A 24295-nucleotide genomic window follows, 5' to 3' on the forward strand; every position below is an offset into this window, starting at 1 on the left:
GATATTAACACAAAATTTCAAATTCTACTATAATTCCGGTGTGACGCAATCGACAATTTACTTACGTCACATAACGACTTCCGGAATACGGTGCCTCCCTCTGTTATCAAAAAAATGCAGTACACATCTATATATACATATATTTACACAATTAATTACGTTAACTAGGTTAGGTTTTTCTGAAGCCGTTTACTTAATTAAAGTAAAAAAAAAAAAAAAAACACAAACGAAATTAATTATTTTACACGAAACTAGATTATAATAATGCATATTATTAATATCGATTATTATTTTTCCCGTACTTAATAAAAATCGGTCATTTATAAATAAACGCTTTATCTTATAATCGAAGCAAAACAAAGAATAGAGAGAATGACTTCTACTCTTTAATGTCCACTCTCAATTCTTTCAGTCGACCCCTTTATGGCAAAAATATAATTTTAGCCAGACATTCATGACATGGCCTGATTCGATTTATTCTTTTCGAAATATATTTCCTTGTCCGAGATGGATAAATTATTAAGAAAAATTTTCCTGAATTCTTTTTTATCCATTCCTCTACATTCGATAATCGCTCGAAATTATATTTTTCTTGAAAATAAAATTAAAATTCCATCCTCCCCCCTCTAAAAATACAGTTTCTTCCATACCAGTTGCATAAATATAGTATATGCTCCGATACTTGTTTGCTGTACTTCTTCTTTGATGTTTATCGGACATTTCTTTAAGTTTATTTATGTTTTATAAATAGTTAGTAATATTATTTTAGGGATATTTTATATCCTTAAATAATATTTTTCTATAATTAGAGTTGTTTGTAACTGCTTTAGTATGTTGTTGGTTTATAGTTAGATTCTTGATCTAAACTTGATTCATCTTGTTTTTTTATGCAATGCATTCTTATTCTTATAATTCTTTTTTTTTAAGATAAAGATATATAAATATTCTTTATAAATTTTACTTTATTATTGTTAAAGCTTGTAATATACATACTTAACAAGGTAAGGATATGATTGATACCTTTCCTATCTTGGTATGTAGCTACCTATGTATCTTGCTTATACGTGAATCCTCATGGTTCTTTGTATACAATTACAAATAGCCAAGGTGAACTTACAATTTAAATGTATACAAGAGTTGTACCGCTCTTGTATACATTTAATTTGTAGATCCATACAAATCCTTACCATCATATAGATAAAGTAAGGTATATTACTGTATAATTGATACCTCATATCTATATGGCTCTTATATTTAAAATTTAAATTGTAGATTGACGTGGCTCCTTACTTTTATACCACAAGCGAGGTGGATCCATAATTTAAATCGATACAAGAAAATTGGTAAGGATCTATGTGATTAGTATAAACTTAAATTGCGTGTACTCGTGGCTCTTATATAATTTTAATTTTTAAATTCGCGTGGCTCTTCGTATAAATGTACAAGAGCCACGTAACACGAAAATTCAATGGCGCGTTACAGCCTCGTGCAGTGTTGAATTCAGACATTTTTCTTCGGGGGAATTTTTTGGAGGATTCTCTTATAAAAGATTTGTTGGTAGGGGCCCAGGCAATTGTCTTTTTTGCCCATAGGATAACGCGCCACTGCGAGAATTCACAATTTAAATTCATGCAAGAGTAATACAGATTCTTAAATAAACACTACAAAACGTCATATAAGAACTGGGAGAACCAATTCATTTGAATTATAATGTACCATAAATTTATTTTCTTTTATTTTAAGTACGGCGCTTTAAAAAAAAAAAAAAAGAAACTTTTACAGTATAAATGAAGCTGCTACAGCGTAAATTCTTGGAGCGAAAAAGTATAATTGCTCAAGATACGCTCTTCAGAGCCTATTGCTGAGTTCTCGGGTCTCGCCTACTTGGGTCACATATACTCGAGAATGAATCATTTCTAAAATTGTTTCGCTTTAAAACATGATTAAAAATAGATCTTTTAGCTTCCAGACTTAAAATGAAATTTATATATTTTATATCAACGTCGGTAAAGTTTAAAAATACCAATCTTAATCATCTTTCGATTGCCATATTGACACCAGATACGTCACGACAATTTAATCGCATCCCGCTTAAACATGGCTTCCAAAACACGTTATAGATCAATGACCATTTACAAAACTTCTTTATTTTCGATTAAGCAACGGTAAAATATCAATCTCCTTTCTAAAATTTAAGACAAAAGACCTCCAAAAAAGGATAATAATTCCACGTAACACACACAAAAAATTGTTTCCGGAAGTAAAAGTCAAAAATACTTGGGAATTGCCCTATGCGACCCGGTTAAATCTGTATACAACCGATACAGATCTTCCATTATTGACCCAATAAACGAGGCTATTTAATTCTTATGTAAGGATCTAAATAAAGAAAAACTAATTCCATAAATAGATAATTTCTATAACTTTCTACTTCATTTAAAGATCAAAGATTGTCCGAAAAAAAATAATAAAAATTTATTAATCAATCGGCATCGCGAGATCGCAATCGCTATCGCTATCGAGAAGCGACATCAAAATAATCCAATTTTCGTAAGCAGAAAATAGAAAATGGCGGAAGTGTCTCTTAAATCTTTGATCTCGAGATATTTTCTATTAATTTTTTTATTCTTTTTTTCTTGGAGATTGAATATGTTTTTGGCATTCCAAACGTGACGCGAAACGTGACGCGTTATCCATTCTTCCGTTAAGAATCTCCCTCCCTCATTAGTCAGCAATCATCTCGAATGCTTTAATGGTAATTTTATAGTTTTAGTTTGATGAGGCGTTCAAAATTTAATTTTATTTAATTCGAGAGTGAAAATTTGTCGGAAATTTCACGCTTGAACTTCGTCCGCGATTTCGGGAAGGAAGCGACTTCCGTCGTTATAGCGAGTTTTTCTTTTTTTACAATTTAAATTTCGTTATAACGGTTTATTATAGGAGTTAATTTTCGTGAAATTTATATCGAGATTTTCATTAATTTTATTATTTTAATATTATTTTACGCGTGGTTTGGGTGATAAGAAAGTACAGTGGGTCATTTCTGTACGCGACTAAAATACGGATTTATTTTATAAAATTACTAATAAATTTGAAAATTATTAAGTATTTCGCTGTTCCGTTTAGTATTTTAACGTGTAATTAAATATTTTAAGCTATTTTTCAGCTGGAATTTAAGAATTTGTGCCTTTTATGGAGTAGCAAAAGGATCGTCTTTGTAGGAATTCGCGTTTTTAGTTAAATTTATTAAAAATATGAAAGGTATCGGAATTAAGAATTTCACCAGCAAACTTAAAACTAAGTTTAGCAATTATTGTAACATAAATTAAAGAATTTGGTGAAATTTGATAATGGGAAAACCCCTCCTAAATGTCAGACTTCTCACCTAGTTTCGTTATGTAGGGTTGTTTTTTTCCCTCTCTAATTTTAATTTCAAATGTAAGGTAGGTCACTTGTCCGGTTAAGAATATCTCAAATTGTTTTAATAAGGAAAACGAGTTTTCTAAAAATATATCGCTGCGCGGCTGCCATTTATGACCCATTCACTTTCTACACAACGTTCGGGGGAATGAGACATTCGAGTTTTTTCCTTTTTTTTCATATAATGCCTGGATTTTTTTTTTAAATTTTAATAAAATAAAATTAATGATAACTGTTTAAACTAGATTTTCAATGCGTATAAATATAATTTAATAATCTGTATGGCTCTTTAATGTATTTTTTTTTTTTCTTAACACGTACCTGTTAAAAGTCACGTTTTCATTTGTAGTAGTACCCTTGCAAAGATCCATCTAAAATTTAATTTTGAGCTTCGTCTTCCTTTGTCATTTAGATTTTGGGGGTTTCTCTACCTGTAAAATTATTTTCCGAGTGAAATTAACCTTATCTAACTCTACATAAAGGTAATTAAAGTAGACTCTACATGTAAAATAAGTACTTTCAGGTAGAATTTACCTTTTAAAAACTGCAAAGATAAGGACAAATTGTTCTAAAGATTGCCTCTAGAAAAAATGGAGAGGAAAGTTTACCTATTTTTTCTAGTGTCTGTTTCTAAAAATTGTTTTATTCTCCTTAAAACAATTTTTTTTGGAAGGTTACCAATCCAGCTACTTCAATTTTCAGTATCAAGTAAATTCTTAAAATAAAATTATACAGAATTGAATAAAAATGGAAGTATCATTTCATCACTTCAATACCAAAAAATAAATTTATAGTTTGAATATTCTCCATTAATTCAATAGAATAATCACTTATCTCCATGAGATTTGTATGGGAACCGGGATAGCCCTATAAAATCACTACAAGCCTTTAACTTTCTCCAAGCCCAAGGAAAAATCCCCAAGTAATATCTTGAATTTCATGTTCCAGTTAATCAGTTAAAGTGAACATTCTGAAAATATATCTTAATAATTTATTTTTTTTTTTATTGTATTAAAAATACATCCTACATGTAAATACAAGTTATAATGTATTGTGTAATTTTATTGAGAAATTTTATGATTTTAAAATGTTAAATTTTTGCAAAGTAAGAGGTCAAATGTCACATAATTCACTTGGTATGAATTATATATAGGAAGTATAATGTAAATTATAAGATATTTATTTATAAGGAGGCTTTTGTAAGAAGTTTTATAAAGCAGGCACCTGTAATTATCTGTAATTCCTACAATTCCTGCAAAACTCTCCTGAAATAAGGCATAATTGTTATAAACGGGAACCTCACGAGGAGAATTTTGTAGGAAATTTTATAAGCAAGCACTCTGTAATTCTCAATTCCTGCAAAATTCTCCGTATAACTCCTATTATAAACAGGCACCCCCATAATTCTAAAAGAGATTTTTTTCAGGAATTATGGAGAGAATTATAGAGTAATTGCTTATAAAAAGTATTCTACTTTCCATTATCAAAAATAGACTCGAAAAAGTCAGAAATTTCTGAGAAGGAGGGGGTCGAGTAAACAACCGTTAAAGTATGTCAGATGGAAAAACAAGACTAGCAAATTTAATATGCTTTTCTTTTTTATTAATAATTATCTATAAAATATATACAATATAAGAAGAATTTAAAAAATTGTCTTGAGCGGGCGTAACGGGATCTAGGAGGCCAAAATTCCGAAAATTCGGGCCCCGTGCGATAGACTAACACTAGTCACGCCGTCGAAACCGGGTAACAATTTTCTCATCACAGTAATCAAACTAACAATATAAGGAATTGGTATTGTAAATTACTAATAAATTCAAGGCAAATTTCAAAAGGCACTAATTTAAAAATTCCTAGATTATTAATTATAATAATAAAATTAATATTATAGTAAATAACAAACTATATTTGGGGATTCCATACATTGGCATACAGTCAAAATGAATTTTGGAAGTTTTGTCATTTGGCATAATAAAGGCGAAACAAAATTAAACTTCCAAAACTCTTACATTTTGGCAAAGTTTTAAAATTAATTCATCATTTTATTGTTCTTTTTTAAATTAAAATATATCATAATTTTTTTCTTTTTAAATAAAAAGACAAAGATATAAATTTTAGAAAATTATAACAAATTCAATAATACAAAACATGCAACAGCTCAGAGATAAATACGCATCGACTTGCCATTGTGGGTTCAAATAGGACGTTAGGCAGGTGCCGAGGGACAGGACTCGACATATCCGGATCAAGTTATCCGAGCGGATCCGAACTCGAACTTGAGGCCAACGTTACGGTCTTGTTTGTCTGCCTTTCGGCCAAGTCAATTTTTAATTTCCGAACGATTCGGCACGGTCTTCCCAATTTTGATTGGATTGGATTTTCCAAAACGAGCAGTAACAATGTGTGGTAGCACCTGTGAATAATATTCTAACTAAACCATTTGTGAAATATTAAGAGTCCAAACTGATTTAAATTCAAATCTTTTGTGAGAATAAGGATCCAAATTTGATACCTCAAACTTAAATTTCTTACCCCATTAGCCTCTCAAATTTGATTTTCTAATTTCAAACATCAGAATTCATGGTTTAGATAATTTTGATTAGTTTCTAATTCTGTTTCTTTAAGAATTTTTTCCATAATTATCAGTAGATACAGGAAATGAATGTATAGTTAACGGAATAGTATTCTATCTGAAAACTATGGAAAACACAAGTAGAATTCTGGTTTCTTTCTCTATCTTAGATAAATAGATAAAAGAAAAATGATTTTTTATTCCTATCTAGAACAACAATTGTTTTCTACTGTAGAGAATCCTTTAAATAGTCATTTCTTTTTGATAATTTTAATAGGAACAATAAGATCTCAATTATGAAAACCATTAGAAGAGCAGCTATCTTCTTTTTTATACTTACAAGAATACTTGATCTGCCACGACTAAAAACTGATCAGATTTTATTGTTTTGCTTGCAAATCCGTAGCTTAGATAAACTATTTTCGAATGGAATGAATGAAAAGAAATGAGCAAATTATAACAGAGGGTTGTGTTAAATCTTAAATTGGTGTTTTCTGCTTTGCTCGAGTCCCATACGTCCCAATCTACGAATTTCAAATCCAATTCTGTTAAACTTTGAGGCTGTTGCACGATTTGTAAATGAGTTATAGTTATTTTAATAACAGAAATCATAAAATTTCACAAAATATATTCCTTCATACAACTGTAGGATGTAGAAAGGAATATTATCTCTATGGCAATCTAGCTATATGGATGACTGTTGAGAAGACTTTTGGTGTTTTTATAATAATTCTAATAATAATAATAATAATAATAATAATAACATATGATACAAAAATCAAACAAATAATAGTAATTAACACTTGTACAGTTCAAAATATTAGTAATAAATAATTATTTAGCAACTATAGTATACATAATACATTGTAATAACATACTGTAATTGTGCTAAATAAATTTAATTAATTGTTTAACAATTTTAATAACTTTCCTTTGAAGACAATAATAGTAATAATACAAATAATGGCTAATCGTTTAGTGTGTTATCTATCGTCACATGATAGCATGCACGGTAAGTTATTTGATATTGTGCTTAAGTGTAGGATACAAATTTATTTGTGTTGACGATAAATTCATTATGTTTGCACTTTATTTAGAATGTTCAATGATATAAAAGTCTAGAAAAATAGAGGTTAATAGGACTTATATACATAAAACATTAACAATCAAGATACATTGCTCTCCATTCTACAAAAAATTAGGAAGGTTCTGATAAGAATTAAATTCAAATCCAGCAGTAAAAGTATCTTATGGTGTGATTAGCCAAACCCAAGATGGCCCTTTTAGTGCCCAAAGGGCAGGAATAGTAAAAATAAAAAGTCCAGAGTATTTTACAATACACATTCCAAATACCTTGCATACTTGGCATCACTTACTTTTGAATGAGTTAATACTTAATGAAGGTCAAATTATGAGTAATCACACACAAACAATGGAAGAAAACAGATATGGTTTCACTTGAGTATATACTAGAAGAAAGATGGGAGGGATGAAGAATAAGGAAATTGAAGGAGAGAAAGTATAGCAATGAGATGATGAGATGCTACAACCCGACAACAGTATTACCGACAGTATCTTTAAGCAAAAGCTTTGTTTACGATCTCACTTTATGCACACAAATATGTGATTATCAATACTCATCTTAGTTCAGTACTCAGAATCAAGTACTACTGAAACCTTTTAACAATATCAAGTTTCATTTGATATGGATTTCACATTAAAACAACTTAAATAAAAGGGACTTCACAGGTCTGCATTTGCCTGTAGCCTGAACCCAGGATATGTAGCTCCGGCTTTACTAATTAAATGATTTAGAACAGGGTGGGACTTAAGAATGGGACATCTTTCTTCATATCTCATAATTACTCAAAAACATTACAAAAGGACAGAAGAGATTTATGTCACTCTTCTTTAATAAGACATTCCTTCACCGAGAGGGAATGTCTTATTACCGGTCGGGACAAAAAAATTTAAAGCTGTGGGATGTCTGAAAAGTTACCATGTAGTGAAAAATCTGTAACAACAGGTATGCGTACAATATTGCACGAGACCCATAAACTGAATGCAATACCGTACATAACTGGTCAATTGGTATTGAATCGACAACTTACAGGTCACGTATAAATACCGTACGTATAAATTTAATGTCATTACAAATTTCTCACCGTACAGTACCCTTTCAGACCCCGTATAAGCTCATTATTTCCGTAACATTTATAATATCCAAACAATGCAATGCAGCCATCCGCACAGTATCAGATAACACGCTAAACAATTATTAAACAACGATAAAAACAATTATTTCCGATTTTCAAATATTTCCTTTCTAGCTCGATACAATATTAACGAATGTAATTATTAAATTTTCTATGTATATATATCAATCTTAAGGACCTATCAAAAATATTTATTCTTTTATGTATATCAAAACATACTTTGATGTTTTAACACACTATTTTATCTTTTAGAAACTTAAAGTAAGTTTGTTTCTCAGACTTAAGTTAAATAAAGTAGTAACGATTGTCAGAAAGATTCAAACAGAAATCAAATTTATATTAATCTATAAAAATGAAGTAAGTGATTAAAGAGATTTTTAAAATCTTTACGAGTTAGCACTTTGAAACGGTTTAATTTCGTATGCTGTAAACCTCAATTTTGTCCCTTACGGAGTGACCTAATTGGATCCATGTAAGGACAATCATTACGGATCCGATTCATTCTTACAGGTCTCAGTCTATAAAAATAAACAAGACTGATTAGTAATTATGGTTAGGACCATCTAATTGTCATTACAGACCAGGATCTTTACAGTTTTATCTCATCTTTACCCTTGTTATCTGTTAAGGTAGGTTCACACAGGCATACTAACTGCTGCAATATGGATACAAATTACTGGTATGTGCCAATACAATGACAGTTTGGTCAGTTTATTAGGAGTCAAAAGTATCTTGACTTTTACCAAACTTTTTCCTTAAAATTGGCAATTGTAAACGAAAGCTTTTCGATCAATTGCATTTTAATTCGGTGGCACAATACGATGCAAACAGCACCTCTCTCTGTTAGTGTACAACATTGTGAACTTAGCTTTATAGATAATTCCGATCAATAATAGTAATTAGATCCTTACGTAAGATAATACATAATCACACTCAGATAAATCTAAGAATTGGCATCATCTGTAACAGGATTAGAATGAGGGATTCAAAAAGAAATCCACTGGTGAAAACCACAAGTCTTAATCAGATCAAAGCTACGACTGGTCGACTTAATATTCCATAAACTAATTTAACTCGTAAAGATTTTTCAAACGAATACAATTCAATTTACAATTGGTAAAACAGGAACATTTACAATTGATTAAAAAAAAGTTTTTCTAAAAATTTTGCAATATTCTCTCTGAGTAAAAGTCTATTCTAATGCTTAGTTATCTATATAAATACACAAAAATTCTTAAAAAACTAGAAATTCTAACTACATGAGGTAGGTTATCATCAAAAATATTGTAACTATAGTACTGTTTCATGAACAAATCTAATTCATCACAGTGCTATTATTAAGATATGCTTCGGCAAGACTTTCATATGTATTGGAAACTGTATTTCTTTTTTAATTAGAAGTCATAAATCTATAGATTTTGTTTAAATTTTTTATTAATTTAATCTACCATAATTTAAAATACTTTATAGGATTCAGTGAATAACCTAAATTCTGACTACCAGATTATATTTTCAATTTTAAAAATTTGATATAATCCTTACAATTTCCTCCACAATGCTTCCAAATTCTCTCATTCTAAATAAGAGTGTAATGTTATTAAAGCCAAAGTATTCAAATTTTGAGAAATTTCTTTGAATATGTGCAGCAGATGCCACTTTTACAATGTAATTGGTTATCGGAAAACCGTTGCTACACAAGCCAAGGTAGATTGATTTCAAATTTCCCTAGGTTCTGCATAATAAATTAAGATTGCGTGTCTAGAAACAATAGATTCAACTATATAATACCACACAGAAAATAGTCCTAATGTAAATGTGGATGTTGTAAAATAAGAAACTAGTGTGTATCACTCAAAAATCCTCAAATTTCCCCCCAAAAACAACAGTTCCACATACCTTGTGTGTTGTAGAGAAACCTAAAAACACCTAAATTATGCAATTAGATTTTAAATTACAATAAAATTGTTTGGTTCAATATTCCAGTAGTATCATGAAAAACGCACACAGAATTTCAATCTACATCACTGTAGCCTAACAATAGATTTTTAAAATGTGTAATTAATTAACTAAAATATTCTTTTATCTGTATTTTTGTAACCAATTATCTAAGAGTTTTATATATTAAATAATTTATAAAACACGCAATGTATTATTGGAGTCAAAGAAATTAATTAATGTCCAATTACTCGTACATCCATCATTCTTTCCCTCATCCTGTTCGTCGTTCATCAAGTCCGTCCCCTGACGATGGACTTAATTCTTAAGTCCAGCATCGGGGGACAAAAGCAAAAAAATAAACTTACATAAAATTTAAAAATGACCAAACTATAGATATTTGTAAAAGGTGCTCTGGAAGAAATCGAATTTATCATCTGCTTTTAAGTTTAAAAAAAGCATTCGAGAATGTTTAGCTTGGCCATTTTCAAATTCTAAGTTCTTTTGTGCTTTTTCCAATGGTGAACTTAGGTATGAGAGAACTGCAGTTTCCAATTTCTGTTCTGACTCCAATCAGGGTTTCATGTGTTGTTTGAAATTTAGTTCGGAAATTAGCAATTAATTTTAAACTTATCAAGATCATAATTTGTAAGGTTGTCAAGAATTATCTTGTAGTTGTTATGCCAAATTTATGGATTTTTCTAAATGAGAGAAGAGGCAATATTGTCTTACATACTGTTCTAAATGTGAAAGAGAGAAGTGAACTAGACTTTGCATGTTACTTACATAATGACAAAAACATAAACCTAAGAGCAGCAATTCAAATGTTCCAAGTAATGAAAGAATTGCTGGCCGTATGGCCAATGATTAAAGTCTCAACTTATCACCAAAAACCAATCTACTCAATTTTTTTGGATACTTCTCTATAATTTGTCTTGTAAAATTTTAAAAAATTTGTATTAGCAGTTCCTGATATGTTGAGTGCTTATATTCTGTTTGGACTTGTGTCTTCTAGCGGCAATTGATAGCAATTGTTTGATTTAATCATTAAGAGAATTAATAATGCATTTTTATTTTTTAAAAATCAAAATCGCATTCTAATCTTTCTAACTAATCAGATTTTAGGTTGTTCACTGTATTTTTTTGTTTAAAAACAAAACCGAATCAGATTAACCAGGATAAAAAGACATTTTACGCAACAGACTTATTAAAAACCTATTCACTTTGAATGATTTTTAAGAAAATTATTCACTATGATGAATATAGTTGCATTGAGAAGACGGAGATTTCTGCCAAATTTGTCGGAAATGTTTCTGGAGTAAGATCTGAACAGATTTATTTCAAGATAATCACACTTAAAGCTGAGTTATAATAATTAAAATTTTAAAAAGAAAGTAACATGTTTTATGGACTTATTAGTAATTAAACAAACTACCTAGTGCCGTATGCTGAAGTATGATTCTTTAAATCAAATTCTAATGTACTTCTGAATCTATTTAATTGTCTAAATATTCTTAAAACAACCTTTTGAATATTTAAATATAAACTTTAATTTTTTCCCATCAAAAGTCAGAACATAAAAATTCAAAATAAAATTTTAATTTCTAAATTAAATCGAAATTTTCATTTATTATTCTTTCGATGCCATGTAACAAATAACAAAATACAGAATGTAAAATTTCCAGACTGATATGGTGCAAACAGATACAGTCTCTGGTACATATGTTTCAATGAAAATCATTTGTTTAATTGACATTGATGTGACATGTATTTAGCAATTGTTTTGTGTAAAATATTGTTTGAATGTTATTAAATATTTATAAATTGAAGTAAACTATGTTTATGTCAAAGTCTAGTAACAGGTCCATCTCTTCAAAAACCTATCAAATATACCAAAATTGTGTGTCCCCAAATACACAAACTATTAAGATTTCTACTGTTTTATAATAAAATTCTCAATTTTATCTTCATAAAATAATCGTGTTACTGATCTGTTAATAAAAAAAAAAACAACGTTCTAGTTGTAGAGGGTTATTTGACTTATGTTCTAAAATTTACATCTCAAAGCCCAATGTTTAATAAGGAGCCAAATAATTGAATCTGGCTAGTTTTCCACTACAAAAGTGAGCCCGATTTAATATGGCAATCATTTGGCTTGTAATTAACCATATAAATTTTAATAACAGCATTCATTTTAACATTTCATTCAGCCACAAACAAGAGAATACACACTTAACTTACTCAAAAACATTTCTTTAGAATGTGAAAATTTGGCAAAAATCTCCTTGGAAGGCTAATAAATGTATATAAAATTATCTTTAATCAGTTTCTAAATATTATCTTTCAATATGGCAGTTTCATTATAACAAATTGTCTATTGAGAAAGGAAGTAATTGAAAAAAAATTTTTTTTTATAAAAACAAATGACTGGATATATATCTCGAAACTTCAAACGTTTTCAAAAGAATTAAACGTAACGTATTTACAACCCAACAAAGAAATACAATGCCAACAAAGAATATTTATATAAAAATCATATAATAAACAATTGGACTAGTTTTAATCTCTTATCTACTAACAACTTATAAAAAAAATTAAAATGGCTTTGTATGGCTCTTGTTGGTTTTGAAAATGTGTCCTCGAGTCAAACGTTTTACGTCTTTGATTTTTCTTAAAATTTCTTCCAATGAGAAATTTTATCGGAAGTGCACGGTCTCAAATCACTTTCTACCGAATGCGATTTGAAATTCTTGTAATTACATGTTGCTATATTCTATTTTTTTTTTTTTTTACTTAACTCTGACATCTTCGTATCCAACGTTTCCTTTAATATTTGGTCCCACACTTTTTATATGCTTTGTATAACCGTTATATTTGAGTAATATATATTTTTTTCTCCCGAATTCTTAATTATTTAAACATCTCTGATCGCCGGCTCGTCATCATCATCATGATTTATTCGCCCATTTTCCTTTAGGATATCATTTGTGTGACCGTATATGTTATCATCCGAACTTCCGCAACCCAGCAGAGGATCGTCATCTGCTAACTTCTGTTTATAAAATATGGAATACTTAATTAAATTCTAATTATATAAATTATATGCTTTTGTAATTTGGAAAATGTTTTTACCTGTTTTTTGTTGAGTAAAATGTGAATTATAAAGGCACTTAAAATCAATAGTACTGCTAAACCAATAGATAAATAACTGCTAATTTTGGCATATAACTGTGGTTTAAAGATCTTCGACTTTAAAACTTCGGCTAAATCTTCAGTTACATAAAACGTCTGCAACAAAAATACCGTAGATGAAATGTTTTGCCTTTCAAAATATAAAATAAATAAGACTTATTAACTGGTTTATTTGGTATTTCTTGTTATCGACTGATTTATTTAAGTACATTTTTAAATTTATAAAAGAAATAATCTGTTTGTACAGCCCGTTTGCTATAACTTCAGACACGCTTCCGCAAATAATCATTTGCAAAAAACAGTACAATACTCTTTGCCAATAATTGTCTGGGACTAAATTAATAGCAATTAATAACATTAACATATTAAATTAAGACGTTGTTGCTTCTACAATAAGATAGATAATGTAGATTAATGTATTTTGTAGTGTATGGTGATGAGGTGGCCACTTTGCTTCATTTCGTGCACAAAATACAGCAATAGTAATTATGATCAACAAATAAAAAAGATCATAAAAATAACAGATTTAAACAGACTTAGAAAATATAACATCATAAAGAATTTTTTGAAGTGAATATCAATATAGGAGTTTATCAAAGCTTTAAGAGTAAAATACATCATTGATTACATAGTAGACTCTCTCAATTATCCATGATAAATAGGAAAAATTTCACCTGTTTTAAATCTGATAATGTTTAAGTTTTCAAAGAAGCAGAGAGAACAACACATACTACCACCTCACATAGTTATTCACTATAAAATGGATACTACAGCATTGCTTCCCTTCCCCTTCTTCCTACCAACAGACTGAAAAACAAATGAGTCATACAGCAATTTGTGATAACTTAATGACTCTTCCATAGGGACTTTTGGCATCCCAGTTAATTGAAAGGCTACTAATTTTATTTATTGGGCAATTCAAATTAACCTGTGATAATCTATGGCAAGTGACAGAATCATGCATAGTCAAAGAAGTTTCACATCTGACAATGAACAATTATTTATTGTGACATCGTTGTATTGCTGGGTTGCAATTTTTAATTTATTTAGTTTAAAATATATGCTCTCAACCGCAAATTAGTAGTGGCATTACTTTAATACTTTTTCTTTAACAATAGAGTCGTGTCAGTCATCTATCTAACGCCTTTTGGGAAAAAATTTTTGAATTGAAATAACATAACTTCCAGTGTGAATTGGAAGTTCTTATATAGTTAATTATGACATCCTGCCCGTAAGGTTTCCATATCTATTTTAACTTTCATGTATCTAACTCTGTTCAAGATTAGAAGACAGACGAACAGATGACAGCAGGAATTTATAAGGCTACAATTTTTTCAAATTGCAGCCCAATCATAATATACAAATCTGGACTGTTTAGTGGATAATCAAACACTTCTTAAGAATATCTTTGGTGCAATTTGCAGTGTATGGGTTTGATTTATTCATTTATAGCAACACGATATGGGATGATTTTCCTCCCAGGAGGACTTCTTTGGAAACTGATCCCTATTCAAGTATTACAAATGTGAAGAAAACCCAGAAAACTCCATTTGGCCAGCTCGTTAGAGAGGCACAAACACACGATCAACTACGAGTGGTTTTATCCACTCGGCCACTGATGGATGTGTAATGTGTAAATGAGTATTGTCTTGAATAAAGAAAACTTTAGATGACAAAACTTCAAAAATTGAGGATCAATTCAAAACAAACAACACAGAGAGAGACCTTTGTCAAATTAAAAGTTTTCTCTAAAAGAATCTTAATAGTCTTTGTTCTGATATAATAAATTTTAAAAAATTAAAACACAAAATTATTAATTACCACTTCTTGCCAAAGTACAGGAAATACCAATGGAGCAGGAGAAAGCTTATAAAATGGCCTAGAAAAAAAAATTATATAAACTACTTATAAAAATGATATTTATATTTCAACATAATAATAAATATAAAAGAATTTCATTCAGTATATTTTCATAAATCCAGAGAAAATTATCAATAAAAAACAGATTATTATTCAAATTAAAATCGGTTTTACGTACCAGATAAAATGAATTTTTTTGAGATATAAATTGATTTGTAAACGAACCGACGCATTAACAGTTAATCCCGTAATCTGAAATAATAAATTTTAGGTTCGTTAGCTAATAATAATCTTCAGTCATCTCGAGATTTTTATTTTAAAATGTTTTTTGTTAAGTAAGAAAAACTTAGCTTACATCATACATATCTTTTTTAAATTTTTAGTAAATTTAAATTCACAAATTCGCTTGAATATTTAATTAATAAATTTTTTATTTTCAACAAATGATTGCTTGAAGAGGGGAAAAAAAATCAATGAAACTGTAATCTAGGTTATAGTTATAATTAAGCATTGAAAAATGTCATGTATAGCAATCAGAATTGGTTTTATGTTCAATGTACAATCTATATTCTGTTAATTGTACAAGTCTAACTTCGCAATACAACAAACTGAAAACGCTGCCATTATTCATCCCTCGCTTCAAAGATTTAATCAAGGATTTTTAGTTACAGTGCCTTTTGATCTAAAAGTTAATCATGATCTGCATATATTTTGATAGTAGTTATACAGGGTGTCGCAGGAAGTGTTCTTCTGGAAGTAGGTGATAGAACTCGTTAAGATAAGCAAAAATGTAATGTATTTGCAAACTCCAAAAAGTTATCAAAATATTCGAGGTTAAAACAGCAATAAAAATGACTTATTTTAGAATCCCAGTTTAGAGGAAAAAACAAATAAATGCAATGACAAGGTTTTTGTGAATGGTTTTTAATCCGTCCTTCCAAAGAGTCTTTGCAAAAGTTCAAAATTTTAATTACTTTAAAAAATCTTTTTACCAATTACTACATTAAAGTTTAATAATTGTTGAATTTTATTCAATAAATTACTAGCCGTATTGCCAAGGTCACATGTGACTACTTTACGCCAACACCATTCACCAGCTCCTGTTTTCAGTCATAGGCCAACAGCTGGCAGGTCTGTAAGCATCATTTGGCAAAACTTTAACCTCGAGTATTTCAGTAACTATTACAAATTTGCAAATATGTTATTGTACATTTTTGCTTATCTCAACAAATTCTATCACACATTTCCAGAAAGGATGTTTTTTCTACAATACCTTGTGTATGTGCTGTACCATACATAAACCAACATCAACAAACTCAGTGTACGTAAGTAATCTGGTAGTTGTTGGCATATATTGTATATGCATCACCCTTCTAATTAGTTTAATGTTTATAATTATTTGAGATGAAAATGATTCCTATTCTAGACAGTATAATAAGTGAATACTGTTCCCTCGTAGAGCCTTTTATTTTAATTTTTAAATTTGTTTGAAGTAAATTTTCTAATAACTACCTCCTTTAACTTGATGTCTTCAAATTAAATACATTCAAAAAACTAATATAGCTGATGTACCCAAAGCTCCGTAACATTATCGGGTTTCATATAGGTCTTTCCACGTTACAGATGGGATATCGATTTTCAAGACCAACAGAAATAAAATAGCCAATTGGTGTCATTAATATAAAAGAACTATTTGTTTTATTAACATATACTGATTCCTATTGGTTCATCTGGCTGTTGCATGTGTAATTTAGCTACAGATTCATTTTTGAAAGGATAAAGTATTAAAAACAAAACATTGGAATCATTCAAGCATCAAATTAGAATCACAAAATTACAGTTCAAATGTCAAGACTGTATAAAAACAAATTAAAGAACTAAAAAATAGTTATTTTCTATCTGATGTTAAGATAGACAGCAATCACATCCAATAAATGCACTCAGGCATTTAAAAGATAAATATTAGTAAACAATCTTTATGTTAATTAATTTTATAAATTAAAGCCATTAAATTTTGGATTATTTCTTTTTTTGTAGTTAAAAAATGCTTAACAATGCTTTATTATTGAGCACATATACTACACAGTCCAGTCACATTAATGTGACCATCTGTCAAAAGCCAAAATGGGCCACAAGGACAGATGTGTACTTCTGTTGATCCATCGTGCTTCCAGAATGATGAATGCACCTGGAGAATGCCACGAAAATTCCACAGATCATAATGCTCCCTCCTCCAGCTTGGACCCTTGCGGCAATTGTTGCAGGGTGTTTGCTTTCAGATGCCTCATGCTGTATACACCAACGTCCATCTGTTTGATGGAGCATAAAACGTGATTCATCAGAAAAAGCCACCTGTCGCCACTCAGTGGACGTCCAGTTGCTGTACTGGCATGCAAATTCCAGCCTTTGTTGTCAATGAACAGGAGTCAGCATAGGTGCTTTAACCNCATTTTTTGTAGTTAAAAAATGCTTAACAATGCTTTATTATTGAGCACATATACTACACAGTCCAGTCACATTAATGTGACCATCTGTCAAAAGCCAAAATGGGCCACAAGGACAGATGTGTACTTCTGTTGATCCATCGTGCTTCCAGAATGATGAATGCACCTGGAGAATGCCACGAAAATTCCACAGATCATAATGCTCCCTCCTCCAGCTTGGACCCTTGCGGCAATTGTTGCAGGGTGTTTGCTTTCAGATGCCTCATGCTGTATACACCAACGTCCATCTGTTTGATGGAGCATAAAACGTGATTCATCAGAAAAAGCCACCTGTCGCCACTCAGTGGACGTCCAGTTGCTGTACTGGCATGCAAATTCCAGCCTTTGTTGTCAATGAACAGGAGTCAGCATAGGTGCTTTAATCAGGCATCTGCTGCAGAGACCCATACACAGCAACGTTCACTGAACTGTCGTTGAGGAAACACTTTTGGTAGCTCCTTGGTTCATCTGGGCAGTCAGTTAATCAACAGTTGCATGTCTATTTGCCCGAACACATCTCCGTAGCCGTCTGTGGCCCATGGTGCACCACATTTGGCACGTCACTGATTTTAGATAGTGCCATTTTGCCATGCATGGTATACTTTTACCACGGCAGCATGCAAACAGTTTACAAAATTTGCCGTTTCGGAAATGCTTCCACCCTTGGCCCGAAAGCTGATGATCATGCCCTTTTGGACATCGGATAAATTGCGTCATAAATCCATTACGCCAACGATTGCAATGTGTTTTGCTTACCTCAGATACCCTTCATATACCTTCTACTGTAATGTGTTGCTACCTGCCACCTGTGATTAGTTATTTCACATTGAGGTCGACAGTAAGGGGTGGTCACATTAATGTGACTGGACTGTGTATAATTACAAAGAAAGAAAAAGTCCAAAATTTAATGGATTTAATTTATAAAATTTATCTTTCATGTTATCTTCAAATGTCCAAGTGCATTTATTGGAAGTGAGAGCTGTTTATTTTAACATAAGATAGAAAATAACTATTCTGTAGTACACTTTAAATACTTACTTTATGTGAATGTGTTAAAGCTTTAAATACTTAAAGCTTTAACACCTTCATGACATCTGAACTGTAATTTATGTATTTCAATGTTTTGTTTTCAATACTTAATCCTTTCAAAAATGAATCTACATCTAAATCATTTGTGCAATGACCATCTGGCTGTATATAATTTTAGTATGTTAGATGTGTAAGTTCAGCCTGCTGGTGACCTTACACATCTAACATACTAAAATTCTTCCCACACTTGCAACAGCATATCCATTGTCACTCCTCACGGAAGCCACAATTCTACAGCTCCTACAGATTACAAATGTTGCACAATGACGAGTGATTATGACTTTCTAGGATAAGTTTTCACCTTCACAAAATGTTCTCTCTGTTGTGCAGTCACCATTTTTGTTTACGGTACTTCCTACATATAATAGACAACAAGATGTTTGAATGCAGATGAGATATGAAACTCTGATGATTACTCTATTGATTGGTATATGTTGTGTANTTCAGATGCTTCATGCTGTATACACCAACGTCCATCTGTTTGATGGAGCATAGAACGTGATTCATCAGAAAAAGCCACCTGTCACCACTCAGTGGACGTCCAGTTGCTGTACTGGCATGCAAATTCCAGCCTTTGTCGTCAATGAACAAGAGTCAGCATAGGTGCTTTAATCAGCATCTGCTGCAGAGACCCATACACAGCAACGTTCACTGAACTGTCGTTGAGGAGACACTTTTGGTAGCTCCTTGGTTCATCTGGGCAATCAGTTAATCAACAATTGCATGTCTATTTGCCTGAACACATCTCCGTAGCCGTCTATGGCCCATGGTGCACCACATTTGGCACGTCGCTGATTTTGGATAGTGCCATTTTGCCATGCATGGTATACTTTTACCACGGCAGCACGCAAACAGTTTACAAAATTTGCCGTTTCGGAAATGCTTCCACCCTTGGCCCGGAAGCTGATGATCATGCCCTTTTGGACATCGGATAAATTGCGTCATAAATCCATTAGCCAACGATTGCAATGTGTTTTGCTTACCTCAGATACCCTTCATATACCCTCTACTGCAATGTGTTACTACCTGCCACCTGTGATTAGTTATTTCACATTGAGGTCGACAGTAAGGGGTGGTCACATTAATGTGACTGGATTGTGTATAATTACAAAGAAAGAAAAAGTCCAAAATTTAATGGATTTAATTTATAAAATTTATTTTTTATGTTATCTTCAAATGTCCAAGTGCATTTATTGGAAGTGAGAGCTGTTTATTTTAACATAAGATAGAAAATAAAAAAGCTTTAAATACTTAAAGCTTTAACACCTTCATGACATCTGAACTGTAATTTATGTATTTCAATGTTTTGTTTTCAATACTTAATCCTTTCAAAAATGAATCTACATCTAAATCATTTGTGCAATGACCATCTGGCTGTATATAATTTTAGTATGTTAGATGTGTAAGTTCAGCCTGCTGGTGACCTTACACATCTAACATACTAAAATTCTTCCCACACTTGCAACAGCATATCCATTGTCACTCCTCACGGAAGCCACAATTCTACAGCTCCTACAGATTACAAATGTTGCACAATGACGAGTGATTATGACTTTCTAGGATAAGTTTTCACCTTCACAAAATGTTCTCTCTGTTGTGCAGTCACCATTTTTGTTTACGGTACTTCCTACATATAATAGACAACAAGATGTTTGAATGCAGATGAGATATGAAACTCTGATGATTACTCTATTGATTGGTATATGTTGTGTACTTCTCAGATAATAATTAACATAATTACAGTAATTTAAAACAGTACAGTAGTATTCATTTCAAAACACTTTTTTTTTTTTTGTCAAAGTAAAATACAAATTGTATTATGAACAATGCCAAAGATTATTTTCTGTAACATATATCTTAATGTTTTTATGTTTACAATGGATGGTGTTACAGTAGAACCAAAATTCAAATTTCTGTATCCATTTGAACAATTTGTTAAAATATAAATATATAAAAGATAAATAGAAAATAACTAAATACATGGATCCAAGTAAAATAAAATAACATAAAATACAATAAAACAAAATAAAATATATCCATATAATAAACTCAATTATATGGACCGAGTGCGTGTTGTTTAACATATTATACTAGGTTATTATCAATCATATACTTCTATGCAGTTGGTAAATTTGTGGCGTCTTTATAATTTAAACATTTTCCCGTACTGCTGGATCTATATATTTCAAAGTTTTCCAAAGTCATTGCTAAAGATGGTGAGCAGGCACCTGTCTAATTATCTTAGCTTCATTCCAGTCAATCATTGAACCTTCTGTTTGTGCCACTGGATAGTGCTGTATTGCAGTGCTTACTTATATCATACACATGTTCCTTAAGTCTTTTACTCAATCTCCTGGTGGTGACAACAATATACTCTTTATTTATTCCTAGTTGATCATTTTTGTATGGTATAATAACCCAGAATAATATGTTATACAACACGCACTCGGTCCTTATAATTAGGATTATTATATGGATATATTTTATTATGTTAATTTTACATTATTTTATTTTGTTTTATTGTATTTTATGTTATTTTACTTTACTTGGATCCATGTATTTAGTTATTTTCTACTTATCTTTTATATATTTATATTTTAATGAATTGTTCAAACAGATACAGAAATTTGAATTTTGGTTGCACATAAATGTTCCATAAATTTCAAATATACCTGATGATGACCTGTGGAGCAGATAGAAAACATTTGTAGGATAATAAATATTATTTCTCGGATACATAAGGTGGTTGTGTCAATATAGTCAAAGAATCTGAGTGTTTATTGAGATAAAAATAATATTGGAGTAGCCCAAGACATAGCCAAATATTGCAGCTCACAGCACGCATGGACTAGTGGAAATTTGAATTTGCCAACTGGAATGCTTTCAGTTGATCGGTATTCAGATAATGCTCTACTGTATTTGATAAATTATATAGTCTAATATTTCACTATCACTTTTTATGTGGAAGATAATTTAAAATAATGATGATAATGATAATACATGCTGTCATTTTTATGTATGAAGAGCATTTACTTACAGGTTCTAAATCCATAAACCATTTATGTTTCGATGGTTCTGGAGATAACCCTTTTACAGCATGTAAATACGAAGGATCGGCCAAGTAAAAATGAGGATATGAAAGAACAACGGGTGCACCTTCAAAATTTAAATAATATATTAAACAAAATGTAAAATAATGTTAATTTTCTATATAAAAAAGTAAAAATAAAATACCAAATTGACAAGGACTGATATCCATTGCTCCTGAAGGCAAATTTTTCCCTACATTAAAACAAGCATTAGCAGGATTTTCACTTGCATTCTGAAGGACCGAAATTCCCGCCTCGAAACGTTTTGATGGTATTTTAAATAATTCGGAATCTTCTTTATAATCTAAATACCAAGATCTGCAAAAAATAAAGCCATTAAAATTGGAAAATTTATGACAAATTTAAATAAAGCTAAATATTACTGGAAGAAATATTGGTCAATCAAGATCCACTACCTTACTAACTGGTGAAATGTAATAAAGACACTCACAAACACTAAGACTTATTAAAATCCCAACAGACTTTACTCATATGAACATTTTCATCCATTTTACTCTTACATGTGGTTTCATCTGTTTAAAGTCTGTGGAATTTTAGCTGATCTTAGTATCTGCGAGTGTATTTATTGGTCAATTAATCTTACTGCTTATTTCTAAAGTATTCAGCTATCAAGTCTAATGAACTGATAGATGAATACTGTATTCCATTTGGTATCTCTCTCTCTTTTTGCATCTTCCTGACACACAAACACAAGACAATTCTCCACCATATTTTGTCCCAAAGACTTCTTTAACATGACTAAAAATAATTTTAGAGCATTGTTTTCATGTTATAAAAAATTTTTGTAGATTTTATGCAACAGCATATAAATCACAGTATGCATTTTTTTAATACACAATCTGCAAATTATAGGCAGGAAATTATAATGTAAGATAATCAAAAAGTTATTGTGCAATGGAAAGAATTTAAGTAAATTTTATGCATGATATTACAGTTTCTCCTACAGTAAATGCCAGAAATGTGCCCCAGAAACCCAAAATTTGGAAAGCGAGGTCCAGAGAACTAGTGGGCTGTATTCCATGGGAGATTATACAATTGGCAAAGAAGTTGTCCAAAAACTGGAACATCTGTGAGCAAGCAGTAATGCAATATACTGCAAAGCAGAAACATGAGACATACAACTTGAGAGTCTCACACACAACATCATATGTGTAACTTACAAATTTTTCACTGCAGGGCAACTTTTCAGACACCCCAAATTTGTATTCTCAATAAATTTTAATTTTTACAGGTATAATAAAATTGTGTATATAGTACTGAAGACAATAGTAATACAAAGTGCATCTGAAAAAGCTAGTTACTACATTAAATCAGTAAATTTCCACATTCCAACATGAGGAACACATTGAGATTCAGTATGTTAGATGAGTTAATGGCATTTGATTCTTTTATGTAGGGCTGTTATGTCCGGCACTTTTGTAACATACACATGATTCTTGACATGCCTGCAAAGAAAAAAGTTCAGAGAGATAATGATGGGTAATTGGGTGGACCAAGAAATAGGGTTCTAGTGATCTAGATCATGCGGCAGTAAAGATCCAAATGGCCTTCATGTAGTAGCAGCCCTTTCAGGCATTTGCACTTGAAACAATATTACTAACATTCTACAACACAATTTTCCCACATATCTGAACAAATGGATTTTACAGAACAGTTTAAAACTAGGGATGTTCAAGGAAAACATCTTGTATAATCAAAAAACAGAAGATAAATGGTTAATGGTTTAATGACATTTCTTATTTGCAACAGAAATGAACAATGTGTAAATGCAAAATAACTTTCTATCATCAGTCAATTTATATTACTTACCTACAAATATCTGTCTGAAATATATGTATCTCTTGCTGATTTTTCAAAAGAGGTGGATTAAACTCACCATCTAGACATGAATTAAAATATATAAATCACTTTGTTTAACAATAATAAATAATTTTAATTATGTTACTTTATTAATATTTAAAAATCAACAAAAATTTAACTTAATAGTGGCAAAAGTATAATGTTTGACCCATCAGCTAAACACTTTAAAGAAATTTAGTGCCAGAGAACTTGCTTCTTATTCTTCCCTCTCAATACATTTTAAATAAAAATTGAGTAAAAATATGTAGAAAATTTCTATTTAATACATATAATAATTAAATTATACTCACTCGTTCCATTCATCATTGAACAAGTTGAATTCCATGCAAAAAATTTGCTGAAATAAATACATCAAATAAATTAAATTCAGCTAAATACAACAAAATGGGAAGATAATCTTAAATTTAACATATTGTAGACGATGTAATTCTGTACACTACTTTTTACCCTTTTTCATGGAAAAAATATGACAATAAAGGCAATTTCTATTCTTTATCTCACAAAATGCATCTTAGCCTATTCAAGAATAGTTCATTTGTTAAAAAATTTCCACAAAAT

At 30.6% G+C, this 24295-nt stretch overlaps 1 protein-coding gene across 7 annotated transcripts in view; it reads right to left on the reverse strand.

The window, feature by feature from the left end:
• Positions 1-5727: 5727 nt before the first annotated feature.
• LOC111618194 (scavenger receptor class B member 1-like) overlaps positions 5728-24295 on the reverse strand; it is a 61022-nt gene continuing 42454 nt past the window's right edge. For 6 of the 7 annotated variants that reach the window (XM_023359674.1, XM_023359677.1, XM_023359673.1 and 3 more), the window contains 8 exons: positions 24028-24074; positions 23687-23756; positions 22002-22174; positions 21805-21923; positions 15374-15447; positions 15157-15214; positions 13276-13431; positions 5728-13195 (listed from right to left, as the gene is read on the reverse strand). In XM_023359674.1, the coding sequence (XP_023215442.1) occupies positions 13058-13195; positions 13276-13431; positions 15157-15214; positions 15374-15447; positions 21805-21923; positions 22002-22174; positions 23687-23756; positions 24028-24074 (835 nt within the window). In that variant the 3' untranslated portion in view covers positions 5728-13057. Of the gene's footprint in view, positions 13202-13275; positions 13432-15156; positions 15215-15373; positions 15448-21804; positions 21924-22001; positions 22175-23686; positions 23757-24027; positions 24075-24295 lie in introns of all 7 variants that reach the window. The other variant, XM_023359678.1, reaches the window with a different exon arrangement.

Source organism: Centruroides sculpturatus, unplaced genomic scaffold (assembly GCF_000671375.1).
Source record: "Centruroides sculpturatus isolate CEXI.00-Female unplaced genomic scaffold, Cexi_2.0 scaffold257, whole genome shotgun sequence".
Classification (NCBI taxonomy): domain Eukaryota; kingdom Metazoa; phylum Arthropoda; class Arachnida; order Scorpiones; family Buthidae; genus Centruroides; species Centruroides sculpturatus.